The sequence below is a fragment of the Haliotis asinina genome, chromosome 1 (genome assembly GCF_037392515.1).
Source record: "Haliotis asinina isolate JCU_RB_2024 chromosome 1, JCU_Hal_asi_v2, whole genome shotgun sequence".
Classification (NCBI taxonomy): domain Eukaryota; kingdom Metazoa; phylum Mollusca; class Gastropoda; order Lepetellida; family Haliotidae; genus Haliotis; species Haliotis asinina.
The window spans coordinates 104,160,325-104,179,633 of NC_090280.1; the positions used below are offsets into that span (position 1 = coordinate 104,160,325).

The 19,309-nt window shown below is 45.9% G+C and overlaps 1 protein-coding gene across 1 annotated transcript in view; it reads right to left on the reverse strand.

Moving 5' to 3' along the window:
* The window catches only part of LOC137257678 (F-box/WD repeat-containing protein 8-like), a 48,081-nt gene that overhangs the window by 19,794 nt on the left and 8,978 nt on the right, over positions 1-19,309 (reverse strand). Inside the window, exon 6 of the mRNA XM_067795044.1 lies at positions 5,093-5,295. Within this exon, the coding sequence (XP_067651145.1) occupies positions 5,093-5,295 (203 nt within the window). The remainder of the gene's footprint in view (positions 1-5,092; positions 5,296-19,309) is intronic.

Sequence of the window (19,309 nt, forward strand, 5' to 3'; positions counted from 1 at the left end):
TGTTGCTGCGACTGCTGCAACGCAGGCCCCTTGCCTTTGCCTTTCGCCCTCTTGCTACGTTTGTGCTGCAGCGGAGCAGTCCACTTAGCACTTTCCTTCGCCGGCGCCGAAGGGTAAGCTGAAGCAAGAGTGGGAGGCCGTTGGCGAGACGAGGAGGGTTGCTCTAACAAGGGCTTAGAGTCCTTGAAAGTGCTAACAGCCTCCGCGGCCTCCCGCACAACCTGTAATGCCCCAGGGAAGTGGGAAGATCCCAACCTGTAGGGCAGAGCCAGGAGTGCCTGTTGGGTAGCGGGAGAGTATCTGGCTACGGATAGCCATAACCGATGCAACCCCATGACGGCCCCCATCATCTGGCTAGCACAGCACCTGATGCTGTCCCTCGCCAGATGAGAGTGCACGTCCGTAAGCTGCCGACCCAACACTACCGACGGAGATTTGTCAGCAGTGCTCCCGTGATCCAACAGCTGCCCCTGCAAAGCAGAAAGGTAAGCTGAATGGACCACTACTCTCAGCTGCTGGGCCGCACACCTATATTGCTTCTCAAAGGAACGATAGGCGGACCTTAGCACTGGAGCGGCCGTGGAGAAGGGCGGCAGCCGCCGGCCGTGCCTGGCCGAGGCCAAGGAAGAGGAGGAGGACCCCCCCAGGGTGACTGAGGCGTACACACACTCGTCCACCACCGGCGGTTCGAATAGCGAATCCTCATCCAGTTGATACCTGCGGCTAATCTCCGGGAGATCAAAGCGCGACCGGGTACCCGAAAGGAGCGGATTCACTACCTCCCCGACCAGCGATGGGAGCTGGCGCAACCTCGCAGGCGAAACTCCAAGGGGTCGGGCTCTGACACAGGAATAGAACCTGAGGTAAGACCTCGGCAATTTTCTCTCTAACCTGTCTGAGGGACGAACCGAACGAGTATGTGACCTCCGACTCGCACTCCTCCCCAATACCCCCCTCCTCGATATCCATCTCCTCACGCTCCTAAGACAGGGAACCTTCACCGTAAAGCGAACCTGTCGAGGGCGCTACCGAGACGGAACTCGAAGGAACAGAGAGACTAAGAAGGGCCGAGCCGCTAGGTTCGCCCCTGCCAGAGCCCGAACTAGGTCGCCTGGGCAGCTGGGGCAAGCCCCCCAACGGATGGTGACCCGAGAGCCCAGGAAATGGATAGGATGTCGATGCCCCCAGCGGCTGGGCAGCACTAGGCTGCCTGCCCACCGTGGCACTAGGCGCGCTGACCGCGGTCAGGCCACCGACACCGGGCGTCGTTGCCCCACTTGCCCCACGGGACAAGCTGGGGTCGACTGCCCTAGGCACATCCGCCTGAACGCCCGAAGCGCAGGACGGCTGCCCAGAGGGAGGAGCGTTCTCCGAGCCTAAGCCCGGGCCGCGGCCTCCCTCAACTGAACCACCATGGCCGCTCAATGAAGATCGGGCGTCCAGTTCCTTTCGGAAACCAGACAGCGCCGAATCTATCATTGATTGTACCGAAGACATCTGTTGCTGAAACAAGGCATTAATTGAATCAACAGAGATTAATGGTGCTTGTGAAGTAGGGGTAGGTGCTGAGGATACAACGGCAGAAGAAGGGGAAGGGTCCCTAGACACCCTGGCCTTCTTAACCGACCCCTCCGAAGAAGAAGCTGCGCCTTTCTTTTTGTGGGAGCGCTTAGATGGAGGGTCCTGAGCCCAGATATCCCCCCCCGCCTTCAGTAGGTTGGAATAGAACAAGAAGTCCGCGTGTCTAGACTTTCTGGTCTAAGGGGTAAACCCCGCGCACACATCACAAGACTGATCGTCGTGATGACATTCCACTAGGCATCTTAGACATACATCATGCAGGTCTTTAGCCGGAATGGAGGATTTGCATGTTGAGCAGGATTTAAACTGCAAGGCAACAAATAACCTCCTAGTGTTGCATAATAAACAACAATAAAACAAGACACGCATGGGCGCAAAGCTAAAACTAAAACTACGTACATAGTTAAGGTAAAAGCTAAGTGCCACGACACCATAGTTTACGACATATTTTTTATAAAAATAGTAGTAAATATGGAGATAACATGAATAAAGTACATAAAAGCATAGCTACACAAGCTTACTTTTTTAAAAAAGACCGCCATAAAACTAAAAAGTTTTGGCGGGAAAAAAGGTTTGCCTTCCACCATTATGCTAACCACGTGGCTACCAACAGGGACGGCAAAAGTTACAACAGTTTGACAAGTAAACTGTAAAAAATGATTCCTAAAGCGCCCATGCGTCTAATAAAGAAACCATACATACAGTTTGAGCCTCTGAGGTACTCATCTTAGTACTTGTCTTTGTCTTTGGTAAGCAAGAATCTCTGTGAACGCTGAAGCACGTCTGCATAGGCGGGCGACAGAAAAGGAAGTGTTTTGCTGGAGGCTATAGTCTGAAGAGTTACCTGCTCTTGGCTGTCACGGGGCCAGGGGCCCTGTAGGGGTGGTCTCACAAGACAAAAACGATGTTTTTTGTTTTGTATATATTTTATTGAAAAAATATAGTTACAACTGTCGCGAGAATTTAAAGAACATTTAAATGCTTATAAGTACCCCAAGGAGGATCTCTATGAAAAAGAATAGGGGGACGGACATTCATCATATAAATGGTCAGTTTGTCAACAGAGGGACAAGCATAATATCTGAAATGTTTGATGAAGTATTTTCTGGTGCCTACCAGTCTGGAATATTAGTTAGATATGTCAATGTATCACTGATGGAGGGTTTAAAGCTATTTAACAAAATCATTTGATACTGGAAGAATTTGATGGTACCAAACAATGTTTCGGAAAGGCACTAATGAAAGTTACTAATTAATAAGATTTGTGTATGACATAGGACATTATTTCAGGGGGAGGAGCCTAAATAGTCATGACTAGGAACTAGGAAATATTTGAGGACCTTTGTTTGTGAAAAACCATTCCAAAAATAAGAGGACTTGAATGTCATACTGGATTTATCCTTGAGTATTCCATCCAGCTACATCATCCCCAGAGAAAATACAGATTGCCTAAGGAGAAGCGTAAAACACCCTGAAACCTCAGGTAACAGATGGTGGAGATGCTTCAAGTTCTCCGTACCATGCTCAGGCTTTTTCCTGTTGCGTGAAATGTTATGATTCTGTTGGACTAACAACTCAAGAGGAGAGGTATGTGAACTGTTTCTCCTGCTATGGGTATGTGCTATGTGGATTTGGAAGAAACTGTTGCCATTCATGGGAGGTTATGTACTGAAAAGGGTGAATTCATCCCTTCAGCAGTGTGAACATATCTCCACATGCCTGATAGTGAACAGTAACTCTATGGGCCTCGGGACTGGTTGATTTCCTGGACAGTGTGGTCACTACCAGAACAGTGTTATTGATTTCCTGGTGTTGGACGGTTTCAGCGGGACAGACACCCCCAGCTGACTACTTGTGTGATTAGTAGCTTTCTTCTGTGTTAACTGAATGTTTAGTATGTGTACTGTGAAACTCTGAATGTCATGTCATCTGATGATAGGAGTACAGTAGTTGAGTGTTCTACTCCCACTAACCATACTGATGCCTCAATTGATCTGCCATCATTCTCACCAAGTGTCGCTGATTTAAATAAATGGTCTAGTTGTTACGTCTCCTATTAGCCACAGGGATTCATCTTTCATTTCACCCACTTCTCAGAAAGGATGAGATTGTTTTGAGGAATCCACTGTTGACATGACAGTCAAATTCAAAATGAAACCAGGTAAAGTGTGGAGCAACCTATGTTAAGAAAGAGGGACAGGCTAGTTTCTTGTCACAGTATCTTTATGTATCAACAGCCACAGTATTTTACACTGGGAAAATGAATTTCATGGAAACTATAAACTTACAAAGGACAGGAATACTGAAACACTACACAATTTATGGGGTATATGTTATCAGTCAGGACAGTACTGCTTATGTCAGTAAGATGCTCCCTGCAACATCCAATGACAAGACCACTCTACCTTAGCAAGTAAATTCATTCCTGTGAGTATTTTCTTTTAGTTTTTGAGAATTGTAAAATTAGCGAAAGAGAAAATAATAATTTACCTATGCTCAACTGGTCATCTCTCTATGGATAAATGGACTCTGATTGGGGACATGCTACGGTTGTTATGAAGTTCATATCTCATATATGGAGACTTACTTGGACACATAATTTCATGTTCGTTTAACTGATACACGGACGTGAACAATATCCAGTACAGTCAGGCAGCGTTAGTCTGGACCCTGACCCTCCGATTCCCGTGATACCGCAATTCGTTCGTATGTTTGAGCGTATGTTTTTTTTCATTGCCATGTCAAAGGGAAGTTTCAGTATTCCGTAAGTTTCACTACCTGAACGTTTTTGTTGAAAAACAGATGTGTCTGCACTAATGCGGCCTGACTGTACTTATGGATGAGTCAGGAAGACTTTCTGCTCCACCACCTTGTGTAATAGTAATTCAAAGAAAAATGCATAAAGTTAAATTCTGAGTAAGATTCTTTAATATAGGAGAACAATGCAATGACTTGAGCCCATGTGACTTAGAAAAGAAACTAACTCATGATACCATATGTGAACTCAGACATACTAGCGTCCTCGTGTATTAGTTATAGCATATTGTATTTAAATGTTGCATGCTTTGTGAATTTATAATGTGGATGTATAAGATGGTGTTGTAAAATTATCGGGATTTGTCAAAAAAGAAGAAGAAAATGTTCAAGGGTCCAAACAAAAATGTTAGCTATATTTCAATTTGTAATGCTTTTACTATACTTTTGCATTTGCTATGGTTAATCAGATATTATTTCAAGGTTATTGACTACTAAATGACTGTTTCACTTCTCAGATAGGTACAACAAAAGACAGATCCTATCTGAGACATGCACCTGTATTTTGACATTTTGAGTTTTCGGGTCCTCAGATATTAGGTATTCTATTGATATCTCCTATTGATATTGTATTCTTATATTGTTGATGTGTATACTAATATATACTCTTTGACATCAAATGTTTTCTGCGTACATTTTATAAATGTCTGCTGGGTGGATAAACATTTATGTGTGGCTTTTACCCTTTGCAACTTACCATTTTGCCGAGGTCTAGTTTATCAATCATCGAGAACTCTGGGTTGTTTTCAGATCTGTACACACGCACATAGTAGCCCTGGATAAGAGCAAACAGGGGAGCCAACTGTGCTAGTTTCAGCTCAGATATGTCCCATCCACCTTCACACTGGAAGGAGCTGACTGGACTCACTCCTTGGTCGTTCTGCCACACATCCACCATTCCTAGATAAGACACAACTATCAGATTCATCCACCAGCCCTTAGTCAGATAAATATCAGATATACTGACCATCCTTTTAGTCAGATATATATCACATATATCTACCAGCCCTTTGATAAATATCAGATACATCCATCACCCGTTCTTCGGATAAATATCTGGGCCCGCTTGCACAGAGCAATCTTAGTTACAATCAATCTTAGGCCCCTACAATCAACTTTACAATCACCATACAATTGCCCTAATCCACTTGCACAAAGACGATCTTAAGACAGCATGGATTTAAGAACGCAATCTTAACTAAGATCGAACTCTTCAACGTTGGAGGTAGAAATTTCTTGAACTCGACTCCTGTCTACAGTTGTCTGCAAGTGTGCATAGCATGCAGCGTAAATAAAACGTGGAACTGGTTACTGCACGCAAATGACATTCCTTCCTTAATCGCACCTTGCAGATTTTTCATGAAAACAAAACAAAACAAAAACATCCCCCCAAACCCCAAAAGACAAATCTTTGAAGGATATGACAACGTTGAAGAAGGAAGCGATAATGTGGTAGGTAACGTATAATCACTTGTACCTCAGGGGTTATTCTCTAATTTTTCTACATGCTAATTTTTTATGAACTAAACATATGATACTGCAACCACAGAAATATCGTGTTTTATGCAAATATTGAAATACAGTGGCTGTCAGTTGAACATAGTTTGGCATCTTATCGGTGTTATTTGGAGTAAAATCCCAAATATATCCCACAAGCATTAGATTTGTAAAGATATGAAAGTGTGACATGACTGTGGGAAAGTTGTGGAAAATGCATGAGTAGTATATACAATGGGGGTTTTAAAACACTTTCAAAAAAAGTCTCTACAAAGCCTTATTTACTAAATAAGGCTTTGGTTGGGCCCTTAGCTCTTGCTACTATTACCCCTACTACTTAACGTGTGTTGGAGGTAACACTGTGCCGTACGGTACGATCAATAATTCTTCTCTTACAAACCCCCTACCCGGCCCATCCCTCAAGTAGTACAAGTTAGGTTCGTCGGCTTTTATATCCACTTTATCTATGTTGTAAGTTTTGACTGACCATATAGGATCGGTGGCCCGCTTACGGCTATCACCCTCGTGTTCCCCCGGCTGGTATAGATACCTCACTAGGGCCCTATCTGGTATCTGTTTCTCCTTCCCACGCAATGGAGCGGCCGACTCTGCAACTATTGATTTTAGTTTGATAGCGTCTGCCGGTTTCTTACCGGTGAGACGGGTGACTTCATGGTTGATTGCCGACACCACCTTGGGTAACCTCGTGACCCATTCAGTCGATCGTTTTCCAGGGGTGGCCATCTCCCTAGCATACTGATGGCCGAACAAGCGCTCAGCCAAAGTCCTATTAAATCTCTCAACTATGGCTTGGCTGCGATGGGCTCCGGCCGTGCCACGCCTGACCTTTGTATCGTGTTTGGCTAGCAGTTGTGACACGGCACCCATGAACTCCCGTCCGGGGTCAACTTGCAGCTCTGTTGGCCACGTCAGCGGACTGCGTTTGTATATGCGTTCGAATCCTCTGGCTACCTGGGCCGAATGTCCATCACTTCTAAGTGTGTTCATTTTATGCCTAAAGGTACGGGTCTTGAACAGGGCTTCCTTGAATCTGGCGTGTTTGATGTGTTGTTTCACCACATACTTCTTAACCCCCTTAGCCCTCCGGATCTCACTATTGTCGGCTTTCAGTATGGAGTACATCTTAGGTCTCAAACCTATGTACTTGGCTATGGGCGTGCCAGCACACTCGTCCTTCATCTTACCTAGGACCTTTTTATTTACCGTACTGTGTATGGTATGGGTCTTAGGGTAGTCGCTGGTGTCGTATAAATCGAGGTGTTTTTTCATGTCCTCGTACACGTCCTCGGTTCGAATCTCCATCAGCAGGGAATCCGTGTCAGTGTACAGCACTTCACACCTGTCACCGTACTGTTTCTTGAGCTCGTTGTAGTAAAAGTCGTACATCAGGTGTTTGGATAAATCGAGGATGCTCATCCCCACGTAAACAGGCCGGTTGAATTTTATGTGGCTTTTCTTCATGTGTAGGGCAACCAGGTTGTCTGTGAATATCTTACTACGGTTGAATGCCGGACTGGCTATCAATCTCCTGAGCTTGTCTTCCTCACTCGACCGAACCAGCTTCACGGTCACGCGTTTCCTCAGGTTCTCCATAGTCTTACCAAACACCGAGTTGTTCATGAGCTTGTAGAGATTTTTCTCAAAATCACTGGTGGCTTTTTTTCGTAGGTCTGTGTTCATTCTGATGTAGGGCTCCATCCATGGGCTCTGGTCGAACATGAGCACCCTGTGTATTTTGGTCAGCCTCATACCCAACGACAGGTACAGCTGTAGGTTGCGATAGTGAACGATGTACTTGGTCTTATTCATTAAGTTAGGAACGAGTTTTTCAACGTCTGTCACACGCCCACCTAACAAGTTATGTTGGTACTCAGACATCCAGTCTGGGTTAACCCTCATACGTTCGGGGGCCAGGAGGTAGCTGTTGTGCGATGTGTGTAATTCCTTGGTATACTCTAAGTCAACCTCGAGGATATACCCTTTGTTCGAATCTGGTGCAACCCCCATAACATCAACGTGGGGTACCCATTCGAATCCCCCTGTAGGTAGATACTGGCTCATGGCCCAGCCGTACAGGTTGTTTGCGTCGAGGTAGAGAATGTGATTGGTTGGCTTGTTAGGATCGTAACCTTTCACGTATTGATTATTTGCTTTCGCGTATCGTTTGGATGCCATGGAAATCCCACCTCGCAAGCCTTTCTCAATGAATAGGTGCATGTCGTAATCTGTGAGCAATTCCAAATTAACTCCTGTCTTTTTAAGCAAGGCGTCCCACGACAGACCTGGGCTGGTGTAATACCATGCGGGGTCGAGTTTATACTGCTTGAAACACGTCCGCCTAAACGTCTCAAACACGTCGGCTAACAGCAGTACATCTGTCCTCAAGTACAGGTCGTGATAATCACCCAGGTTCTTACAACCCAGTTTATTCCATACGTTAGTCGCGTGCGAGTAATCATCTCGTGAGACGGACGCCTCATTCAGCTTGCTATAAAAGCAGTCAATAGGGGGTAGTCTGGTCTCGGTGAACTTGACCCAACTATCCATGTACTCATAGGGGTACACACCCTTCCTCATAAGCAGGGGTCTAGTCTCGGCGTCTGTGTATCGATCGGTGATAGGGAAGGTATTGTTGGCCTTGACCAGACTGTCGAGTGACGACAGGAGGAACTGAAACGAGTCAATGAACCTAAGTCTGTTTAAGCTGAAGGAGATGTATCTCTCCATGTTGTTGGGGATGCACGTTATATTACCATCGATTTTCGCGATGGCCTGCATGATCAAGTGTGAGTCGTACCCTCTCAAGTTGTGAAAGACAACGGGGATGTTTATTGTCTTAGGGTTGATTTTAAGCTTGAGGTTGCACGCGCTGTGAGCGGCGCCTCTATACTTACCAGTTATGTGGCAGTGATCTCTCACCGAATCACCGTTAAGTGGTGAGTCACACACGTGACAGTTAGTGCTACTAGCGTGAGCTAGCCTGTCGACTCGGGTCATACGCATGGGAGCGATTCTATACAATGTATTCCTAATAATTTTTTCTTCCTCCTGCAAACACTTTAGAAACCTTTCAGCCGCGTCAGGGCCCCTATACACTACCGGAGCTTTCGTTTCCCCGTCACAACGGACGACAATGTATCCAAACCCACGGGCTTTATGCTCTTGTGTTTTGTGGGTAAAGCTACCACTGGGAGCCTCGCCGGCGGCACCACTGGGGGAAACCAAGGCTTCGAAGTCGGCGTATATGATATAAGGCACAGACATTTGGTTCTTGTGGTTACTGAATTTTAGGATATTATCACCTTCCTTAGGCATGTCGACTCGTATGGCCGTCTGCCCCACACCTTGACAATCATCCCGGTGGGATTCTAATAAATCAGCTCGTGTGAAGCCATGTAGGCATCGTTCACAGAAGTGGGTCTTTTCTCTGTGTGCCGATTGGTCATACAACAGCCTGCTAAAGTGTTTTATCCATGTGTAGTGATACTTGTCACCTCGCTGGATCATGAATATATTGATAACGCGAGCGGGGGGTACCCCCACGGGTTCACCCAATCTGTGTACTATTGTTGTGTTACCTTCGTGCCCAAAGACATTTATAGCCAGATTATTCTGTTTTTCTACTTTAGTGATCTGGGATATGGGGGTGGGTTCATCTATACCATCCCAATTGAGTCCATCGTCTTGGGGATAATTAGAAGGCCTGTTCGGATTAGTGTCAGCTGGAAATAAGGCTGACCTGATAGCTAACCTCAGGCAATCGTTTCCTCTATTCTTAACGTTTACTATGGCATGTTTGTTCCTATAGTAGGGGGGCAAGGCTAGGTATGATCCGCCTCTGAACGGCACGTAGTTAGCTATGTCTAGATAGACATTATCGATTTTATCTACAGCCCACCCAGACCCCAAGTGTGTGTAGCGTTCTAGGTATTCTCGTATCTGCTGAAAACTGGTATCGATTGATGCGTCAATGGTCTCTGTATGTGTGACAACCTCTTGTTTACCTCGGAAGTAAGGCTGAACATACTCAGTGGCCCCTGTGGGGCCCCCAACCTGCTTATCGAGCGACATTTTCACTGTGATCTGAAACTTGATACTTCCTAGGTTATTTAGTTCCTGGTTGACCTTATCAGCTATCAGAGGCTTGATATCTGTAATGTCTATGTTTCTATCAACGTGCATGTGCCAACCTCTCAAATAGTTGCCTACAGCGCGCTCAGTGCGCACGAACTGTAGGTCAATAGCTCTATTCTGTCGTAATAATTCTACAAGCTGTGGTTTTCTCATACGGGAATACCCGCCTAAACCCAAATCGTGTGCCTCGGCTTTCAGTTGTTTTACAGTGGGAGGTTTTGCTACGGGGGTATGTGATAACAATTCGACTAACCCGGCTCTCCCCAGGTTTGAATAACCCGTGTATCCAAGCTGTTTTGCTTGAGCTTTTAATTGTTTTACCGTAGGGGCTTCTAAACCTAGTAATCTCAACAATGCTGACTTCCGCATTCGAGAATACCCGATCACACCACGACTTCTCGCGATATGCTTAAGCTTGCGTACAGTAGTCATAGTGTTTACACCTAAGAGAACCAATGTCTAATTGGAGTCTATCTTGAGCAGTCGCCTACGTTCTTTTATGTAGCCCTTTTTATTCTCGTAGATGAGTTGATGTCTGACTACGTTCGCTCCGTGAGCTTTACATAGACAGTAGTGCCCTTTAACCCCGATACCACACACAGAACACGTGTAGTTAGGACTTCCCATATGGAAACAACAGAACCCCTGATTCCTGCATTTCCTACCACAGGCCTCGGTCTTCCCCATAAGTATGTATTCGCATCGGTATGGAGTGGGTCTCATGTTTACTTATATAGGTATTTAATTTAATTGCTTCTCAACCAACGCAGTAGCTGCTATACCCAACACTATGAAGCCCAGTTCACGATTCATTTGTCCCTTGGATGGTGTGTAGAACTGAGCGAGTGTGGGTTTATTGAGCGGTTCCAATCGTTTACCAGTTAGTAGGTAGTATTCTTTCATTGCTTCATCGACATCGTTGAATGTTTGAACGGCATGGTTTTCACGCTGGAGTTGTTCGTTAATAAAATCTCTCATCTGGAGGCGTTTTTTAGCGTACTCGGCCTGTGCCTTTTGTAATTTCTCAGTAGCGAGATCGTGCCGCTTCCTTTCTTCCTGTATTTCAGCCGCGTGGTCATCTCGTAGTTTCGAGAAGAGGAAATTACTCCCGGAAAATGCCAGGGCATTCACTAACGCCCCACCGACCATCATAGCTATCGTGGCCATCCCTATATTTATTTCATTATATTTTCAGGTATTATCCCTTGTTTTACTAGGATGTCTTTTGTGGCCATCGCCATACCAAGGTTCATTATGAGCATACCCATATCCTGCAGGTTGAAATCTAGCTTGATAGTTGGTTGTTTAAGCACCATTTTAGTCAACCGAGCGTACCCTACGGCTAGACTGGCGACCACTGTGGCGTGGTATGCGTCGTTGACGAACGTTTTCCCCTCAGACATTATGTATATGATATAAAAATATTAAATTATAACATGATACGCGACCTCTAGTTGTGTTGGGGTGGGGGGTACCCCCACGTTTCCCCCACGTCCCTCACGTGTATATAACCACGAGATAGCCAAGGCAGCAGTTACGCCTACAGCCAACAACAGTCGGGTTGGGTTGGTCACTGTAATAATTTTATGTTGGTTACACCACCGTTTTTTACCGGCAGCTACTCTCTTAGGATTCTTCTGTCTGGTTACTGTTGGGGGTTCCTGTGAAGGGGTCACTTCCCTCACTGTGGGGGTTTCCCTTACTGTTGGGGGTGTGGGGGGTACCCCCACTGGTTCCTCCTCCTCCCTGGGGGATTGTGCAGCATCCATCTATACTATTATTATTATTTTTTCTCTCAAATTGACAATGCTTTGCCGTGATAATCGCCGCCGTCACTGGAGCCAACAACATACCATATTTGTGGTACAGCCCGCAGCTGATAGAGCTCACGGCGTGTTCGATAAAAGGGTCTTTCTCGAGGTCCTCCCACAGGTAAAGTCGGCGCTCTGGTGGAATGGGAAGGAAGTATGACACAATACCGGTGTATATCTGGGTCATAGCCGATCCTATTGTCTTTGTCATTTCTGCTCCGAGCCGGGACTCGTATCTAGCGTACAGCTTATCGATTTCTTCGGCTGACATTTTGTGAATTTTATCCGGAGTGTAGTCTCCAAAGTAATGTTTGGCTTTGCCGCCAACAGCCAACGCCACCAGTTTCTCTCGCTTGGGGGAATCCCCCACACCCTCAGGTACCAACAATTGTTCGAGCAATTCCTCACACTCCATCTTATAATATAACAAGTAAGATTTAGTTTTAACTATATAATACCCGATGCAGACAAAACACAGAGAAATGAAGGTTAAGTTGCACACGACAAACACTTCAAATATCATAGCTATACTTAGCATTTGCTTAGCTTTGCTTAGCTTTGCTTAGCTTTAGCTTAGCTTTAGCACACCCTATATGCTACTGGTTGGTCGGTCTTGAGCACGAGCTTAGCGTGTTTAGTTTCAGCGAACTGTTTCTTCACCCGTTCCCGTTCTAATTTGCTCATCACATCGTTCTCTCTCAAACACTCCTCGAACGAATCCCTGTCCTTGCAGTGAAATAAAGCCACCCATCGCGTCTGCTCCCTGAGGTCTTTCAACACCGAGTTGAACTTCTGCATTAGCACCCAGACGCTGTGATTTGCATGCCGGCCGGAGAAGGCCAGGTACGATAGCATGTCTCTCTTTTTTGTTATCTCGCGATTAGCGCTGCAGTCGTCCAGTATAAACAGCGTCGGTTCCCCTTTAAATTTCTCGTGAAGAGCTTTCAACCAGTCCTGCAGGCGTGTTCCAGGGTCGATTTTGTGTACGTCCGGGTCCGTCGCGCGTACGTTTTATTCATGCTCAGAGTAGGGCACATGATAACGATGTTATCGAACACATCCTTGTAGTAACCCTCCAACATATCCAACACGAAAACGGTCTTCCCACAGCCAGTCTGCCCGCACACTATGGCGCAGTGTGGGTCAGTGGGCAGTGGGGGGTACCCCCCATCAGTAGATGGCTTGCACGAATCTCCCATTGTCTATATTAAGTTGCGCGTCCATAATAACGTACAGATATAATTTCAACTTACCAGCGGGTTGAGCCTTCTTAGTAATCTGGATGGTTATCCCTTCGCTGCCGTTATCTATACGGCGCCCGCTACCGTGCAGTTTATCATCATCCGTGGATCGCATGTCCAACCATAGGGCGTACTTGGTGGTCAGGTATTCACCGATCTGCACGGAGCCGAGGTCCAGGTCCTTTGTTATATAATGTGGGGTCCCCACTGGTAGCTTTTTTATCTCATCCCACTGCTGGTGTGGTCTCATACCATGACTGAACAGCTGGTTGGGCACGCCCTAGATGGTCACTTCCACCTTTTCAATCTCGGGGTTGAAAAACTTCTCGCTGTCCCTCCGGAATGGCTCGTAATCCTCCACGGGGATGACCAGGATACCTTTCATCGATCGCACGTTCAGGTTGATATTCCACACAGTGTCGCTCTTATCTCGCACGACTGATCTATGCCTCAGTACGCGATCGTACAGGATAGTCATCTTCCCAGAGTACTGGCTTCGAACCTGCCTGGCCAGCTCCGGGCTAGTGGAGGGCGCCGTCGACGATTATTACAACGCAGTTGAAAATAAATCCAAACTCAAGCCGTTGTTAAGGAACTATTCCAGGTTTACCCTCGATAGCAATGGCACGCTGTGTTTGAAGGCTCACCCGGAGATCGATCTCATGCATAAACGCACGAGAGAACCGCTTGCTTTATCAACACTGAGCAGTCGATATGGGAGTAACTTTGTCAGCGATGAACTAGACTTCAAAAATTACGGTGGCGCGCGACCTAAGCAGTATCCTCCGAAGTTAGTTCAAAGTCTGGAAGGTATCAGGGACGCCACATCGGATCAAAACATGACTTATGATATTGAAAAGGTGTTGGCCGACTACAAGAACAAGCCCTTCCCGGGTCTCGAAATTACCTTTCGGGAACTGAAGGGGTTGGACCTGTTGATGCAAACCATTCGTGGTCAGCTCTGGAAAAGCACGGCCAAAATGAGTGAGATAGACGACCACATCGCCTATGAAAAGGAAAAACTCGGTGAAACTGAGGACGAGTCTATGAAAGCCACCATCGAGGAACGAATACGTAATTTGGAAGATGAAAGGCAGGTCTGGTTGGAGACAGCGTCCGGCTACAAAGAAAAGCTTCGATCCCAGACCAACCGTGTGCGGGAAACCATCAATCAAGTCCTCTACCGAGACACCACGTTAGCAGACAGGATTCGGATATTGTTCCGGGAGCAAGGGATCACCATCGCCAGCATTCTGACTGCATTGGGTTTCATCATATCAACCCTGGTGGTGTCACTGACAGGGGGTACTGTGGGGCCTGCCGGCGGCGGAACCCCAAGTGGCGGTGGTGTTAAAGACTGGATAAAAAAACTCGGGGAACGCCTAGCTAAACTGGCTGGTAAAGCCGCCGAAGCCCTTCCCGGCATCCTGGGTAGCATCGTCTCATGGTTGTTGGGCGCTCTGGCTAACACTGCCACGTGGCTCAGTCAAAACCTGTGGGCAGCCATCGTCGCCGTGGCGGGTCTGGTGTACGTAGCGGCTAAGAAATTTTTAACCAAATAAGTCCCAAAGCTACCCCACCAACCACCAGGGCCGTTTTACTATCGATGTGCTGCTGATTGGAGGCCTGAATATGAGGGGCCACCTCCTGTGGTGTTGGTTGAACTTTAGACTCCGGGGGTGGCGCCACTATACCCGTTTCACGTGGTGGGATGTGTGGGATATAGGGGGTGTTAATATCGGGGTTGATACCCAACTTTTGATCATTTGGCTATGACTATTTTGTTGTTATAACCCACCACTTTTTTTACTCTCAGTTGCATATCACTCGGAGCCATGTACAGCCCCACGCCGAACACGTAGTTGACTTTCGATCTGGCGTATTCTAACACGTTTTGGTAGCGTTCGATAGCCCGCGGGAGATCAACTGGAGAATTGATAGCATCCTCAACGTTGACACCGAACTGTTTCTGAGCGCCGTAAGCAGTTCCCTTACCGAGGATGTTGGAACGCGTCATCGACTGCGCACCCAACAGCGCCCACACGTACGTTCGAATCGAGTCGTTCAACCTGACTACCCCGGCATTAGTAAACCCTTTCGACGTGTCCAGCATGAACATTTTCCACCCGTCTGCGGTTGACTGCTCCACTTTCTGGACTGTGAAAGCAACACCACCTTTAAAATTCATACAATCATCCCTCCATTCATTACTCGACAAAGCAAAATCCTGACGTAGTATATCTCGTTTCAGTAAATCATCACTGACTTCTTTCACTGGTCGCCCCCCATCATAAGGAATACCCAACCCGTGGTTCTGGCCCGGTAAACGCCAATCCGTCTTCGGGTTTATTTCGAATTCATTGCAAATACGTTCGTAGGCCCGTCTATCGTACGGGTTGTTTGTTGCGTCCCACGCTTTGTCCTGTGGGAGGGGGGCGCTGATCTCTTTAAGGATACGTCTGACCTGGTAGTACACGTGGAACTTGAACACAGACTGACTCAGCGGTCCACGCCGAGTGTCGGTCAATGTCACACCACACCCCGTTGTAGCGCACCACACGGCAAAGTTGAATTGATTCTGCCAGAACTGCATAGGGTTGTTGAACCAAGCGTGGACTGCCACAGTGGTGTTAATCAACAACGGAAGAAACCCCTTGAGGCTCGGCCGACCATTAGCGAGGATACTCGGTATGTCTCCTGACGAGATAAAACCAACAACAACCGTCACAGGCACGAAGTTACCCGATCTAGTACCGTACCGAGAGCTGTACATTCATCTCGGTCAGGTGAGCACAACGTACAACATTCAAGGAGGTCACCCTTCCACTATACTGAGAGCAGTGCCGGTGAAAACTGAGAAATACAACGACAGTAGAACCGAGTCGTTTTCACCACGGCAGTATAAGAGATTAACCCAGGGCAACATACCTGAGCTGATAATATCGGTGTTAGATATAAATCATAATCCTGTAAATATAGGATACCTCAGCTTAACGCTTCACGTAAAATGACCAGCGCACAAGGGCCCGGAGTGAAAAAATGCGTCAATATCGGGATCTCCGACCTCGGAGACACGCGCGGTTTCGACGCTCCCGGAGTAGATGGTAAATCGTATGCCTTGCAACTGAAAAACAACATTTACAAACGCGTTGAAGTCACCTCCGGTGGAACCCTAAGTGATATAGTAGATACCACAAGAGCAACAGTCAACACTAAGTACGCCCTTGTCAACACCGGTAATAACTGGATAATATACCCATCGTTTGGGGGTAAACTGTTCGACTTAGACGATGTTGAGAGCACTACCGTCGCCCGAAACAAGCCATATATGCTCGTCTTCACCGAAGATGACAAGTGGGTGTTGTTACCCGATAACGACTGGTTTCTCAATATTAGACTCGGCTCCCCCTACGTGTTCACGGATAACAAAGACAACCACCTAAACAAAGTCGTGAACAATGGAACCCTGCTCGTGGCTTACGTCCCAACTCAGAGACGTAGCGTAGTCGTCAGCCCACTCGACACTATGGCAGCCCACATGCTATCGAGTAAACAGGCCATACAAAACGTGACATTGCAGTTGGTGTCTGAATTCGAAGGCGTGGTCAGTATACTAGAGAGTCTACCGGCAAACTCAACACTGATCATCAAAGTCTACCTAGGGGAACCATCGGGGAATGATATCGAGATCGTGAAGGGGATCAAACTCGGGTGGGGGAAACGACACCAGGATCAAGTTTGCAACGTTTACGTGCGGGTGGGTGTCGGCTCCAACACCAGTCTGCAGGGGGTCAACGTGATCGTGGAAAACAAGATATCACTAACCAAGATCTTCCTGCCTGACAACATACACTTCATGGGTATGAAGTTCACCCCTGAATTATTATCAGAAAACCAGTTGGAAATTACATCGTAATAGTATAATAATGACCAGTCATCGTCCCAACACTACGCTTAACGACCTAGGAGATACGGAGGGATTCGATCAGCCTGGTGAGGAAGATGAATTATACATCCTGCACTTCAAAGACAACGTGTACAGACTGGTGTCGTTATCAGATTTAAAAGAGCCCAAATGGCTGATCAACTTATTACTCGCCTCACCTTATATCACAATAGACGCAGATACGGGGTATATCTCTAAGATTAGGAACAACGGTATCTGGGCCGGGGATTTCATTCCGGAGAGGGTATTCATAGCAACTACTGATACCGAAAAAAATAGGTTAAAGACTGCAGTAAAAAATAAATTAGCATTTATCAATTATTCTTTTAACATAAGTCTTGATATATTCTCCCCTTTCACACTCATCATAGAAGTCTTCTTTTTCTATTTAGGCAATGAAAACACCTCAAGAGTACACCAAATTTTACCCGGGGTGTCAATACACTGGTTTGACGAACACCAAGGTCAATATTGTCGTATTGTTATACAACGGGATACCCACGGGGGTTCTATAAACCGCTTAATAAACCTCAGTGGGGTTTTTATTACAACAGGAAAGTCTATTAGCCTCTCACCTATTACCCTGAGTAGTAGTATAGAACTTGTAGACTTAAAATTAATTTATAGAGTATTAACTGAAACCCAATTAAAATATCTTTCATAATATATATTATAGGATGGGCCTGTACCCAGGCGTAGATGAAGTAGCGAAGACGCTGAAAACCGTAGATGGGTTCCGCTTGAGGCAGTTATGTGATGTGAAACGCCAACTAGAACAAGACCGTGACACGCGGAAAGCACTATGTAAAAAGTACCATAGAGCTTTCAATATCGTGGACGGGGCTGACACTACCCTTATGGTAACCAGCATGGGACTAGGGGCGGCAGGTGTTGGGTTGTTGGCTACCATCGTGGCCGCACCTATAGTGCTAGGTATTGAAATAACGGCTGGGGTGGCAGGGGTGTTAGGGTTGGCGCTTAAGTTAGTATCACGCAGACTGCATCGTAAGGCATTGAAACACGACGAGATCAGGGTTCTGGCCGAAGCAAAGCTGAACACAGTGAGTGAGCGTATTTCCACGGCACTCTCTGATAGTAAGATCTCAGAAGAGGAGTTTCGTTCAATCCTCTCTGAACTCACAAAATATAACGGAATGAAACAAGATATTCGGTCCAAGTCTCGTAAGTCTGCTATCAGCGAGGACGAGAAAAAAAAGTACATAGAACAGGGGATACAAAAAGCCCAGCAAGCCTTTATTACGAACACCAAAGTGATCGTAGGCGGTTCACGTTAAACTGTTTCATTGATATAAACGTGACAGGGGGTTTGTAAGAGAAGAATTATTGATCGTACCGTACGGCACAGTGTTACCTCCAACACACGTTAAGTAGTAGGGGTAATAGTAGCAAGAGCTAAGGGTCCAACCAAAGCCTTATTTAGTAAATAAGGCTTTGTAGAGACTTTTCTTGAAAGTGTTTTAAAACCCCCATTGTATATACTACTGCATGACAGGGAAATATGAAAACGATATTATTTCGTGTTTGTTGTATGTGTTGTTAAATGCTCATCCATAGTATATTAATTACTTTATGCTATTTTGTTGATAATTACTTTTTCGTTTCGTTAAAAAAACGTTTTATGCAAATTTCACATACCCCAGCAAGTGTATTTTTCCCGTTTGAAGAATACTCTTGTCTCTCGTCAGATTCAATTTTAACAAGTACAAAAAAACATAATTTTGTACCTTATCCAACTGTAGATTATTTCAATGATAAACTAAGACAACATCATTTACCGAAAGAAACATGTGGAGATCTGTTCTGTCACCACAGAACATGCATTGTATTTGGGCATGGCAGATTTTACGGCAACGGCAAAATATGCAAAGGGAAACCACTGCCATCTTGCGTAAAAATTAAGATTAGCAGCCTTCGAGTTATTGAAAAGGTCATGGCCACTGCTAATCGCATGCAGACACCTTTCGTTACTATCCTTTCCTTGTTTATCAAAAAGGTATGGTGTTTTTCCAACACTGAATCGGATGAGAATTGTATTCTATGATATCGACTCGATAATGATGTTGTTCACTACATCAAATAACAGTATTTCAGACCTTAAATCGATGCTGCATTCTCCGTGTTGTTGAAATGTCATACAGTTTAATGCAATATAAAAGCAATCCCCAAACGTAAAGCTAATTATTTGAGTGAAACTGACACCAACTTGAACGCCATTTTGCTACTGACTACAATGATCTTAGCTC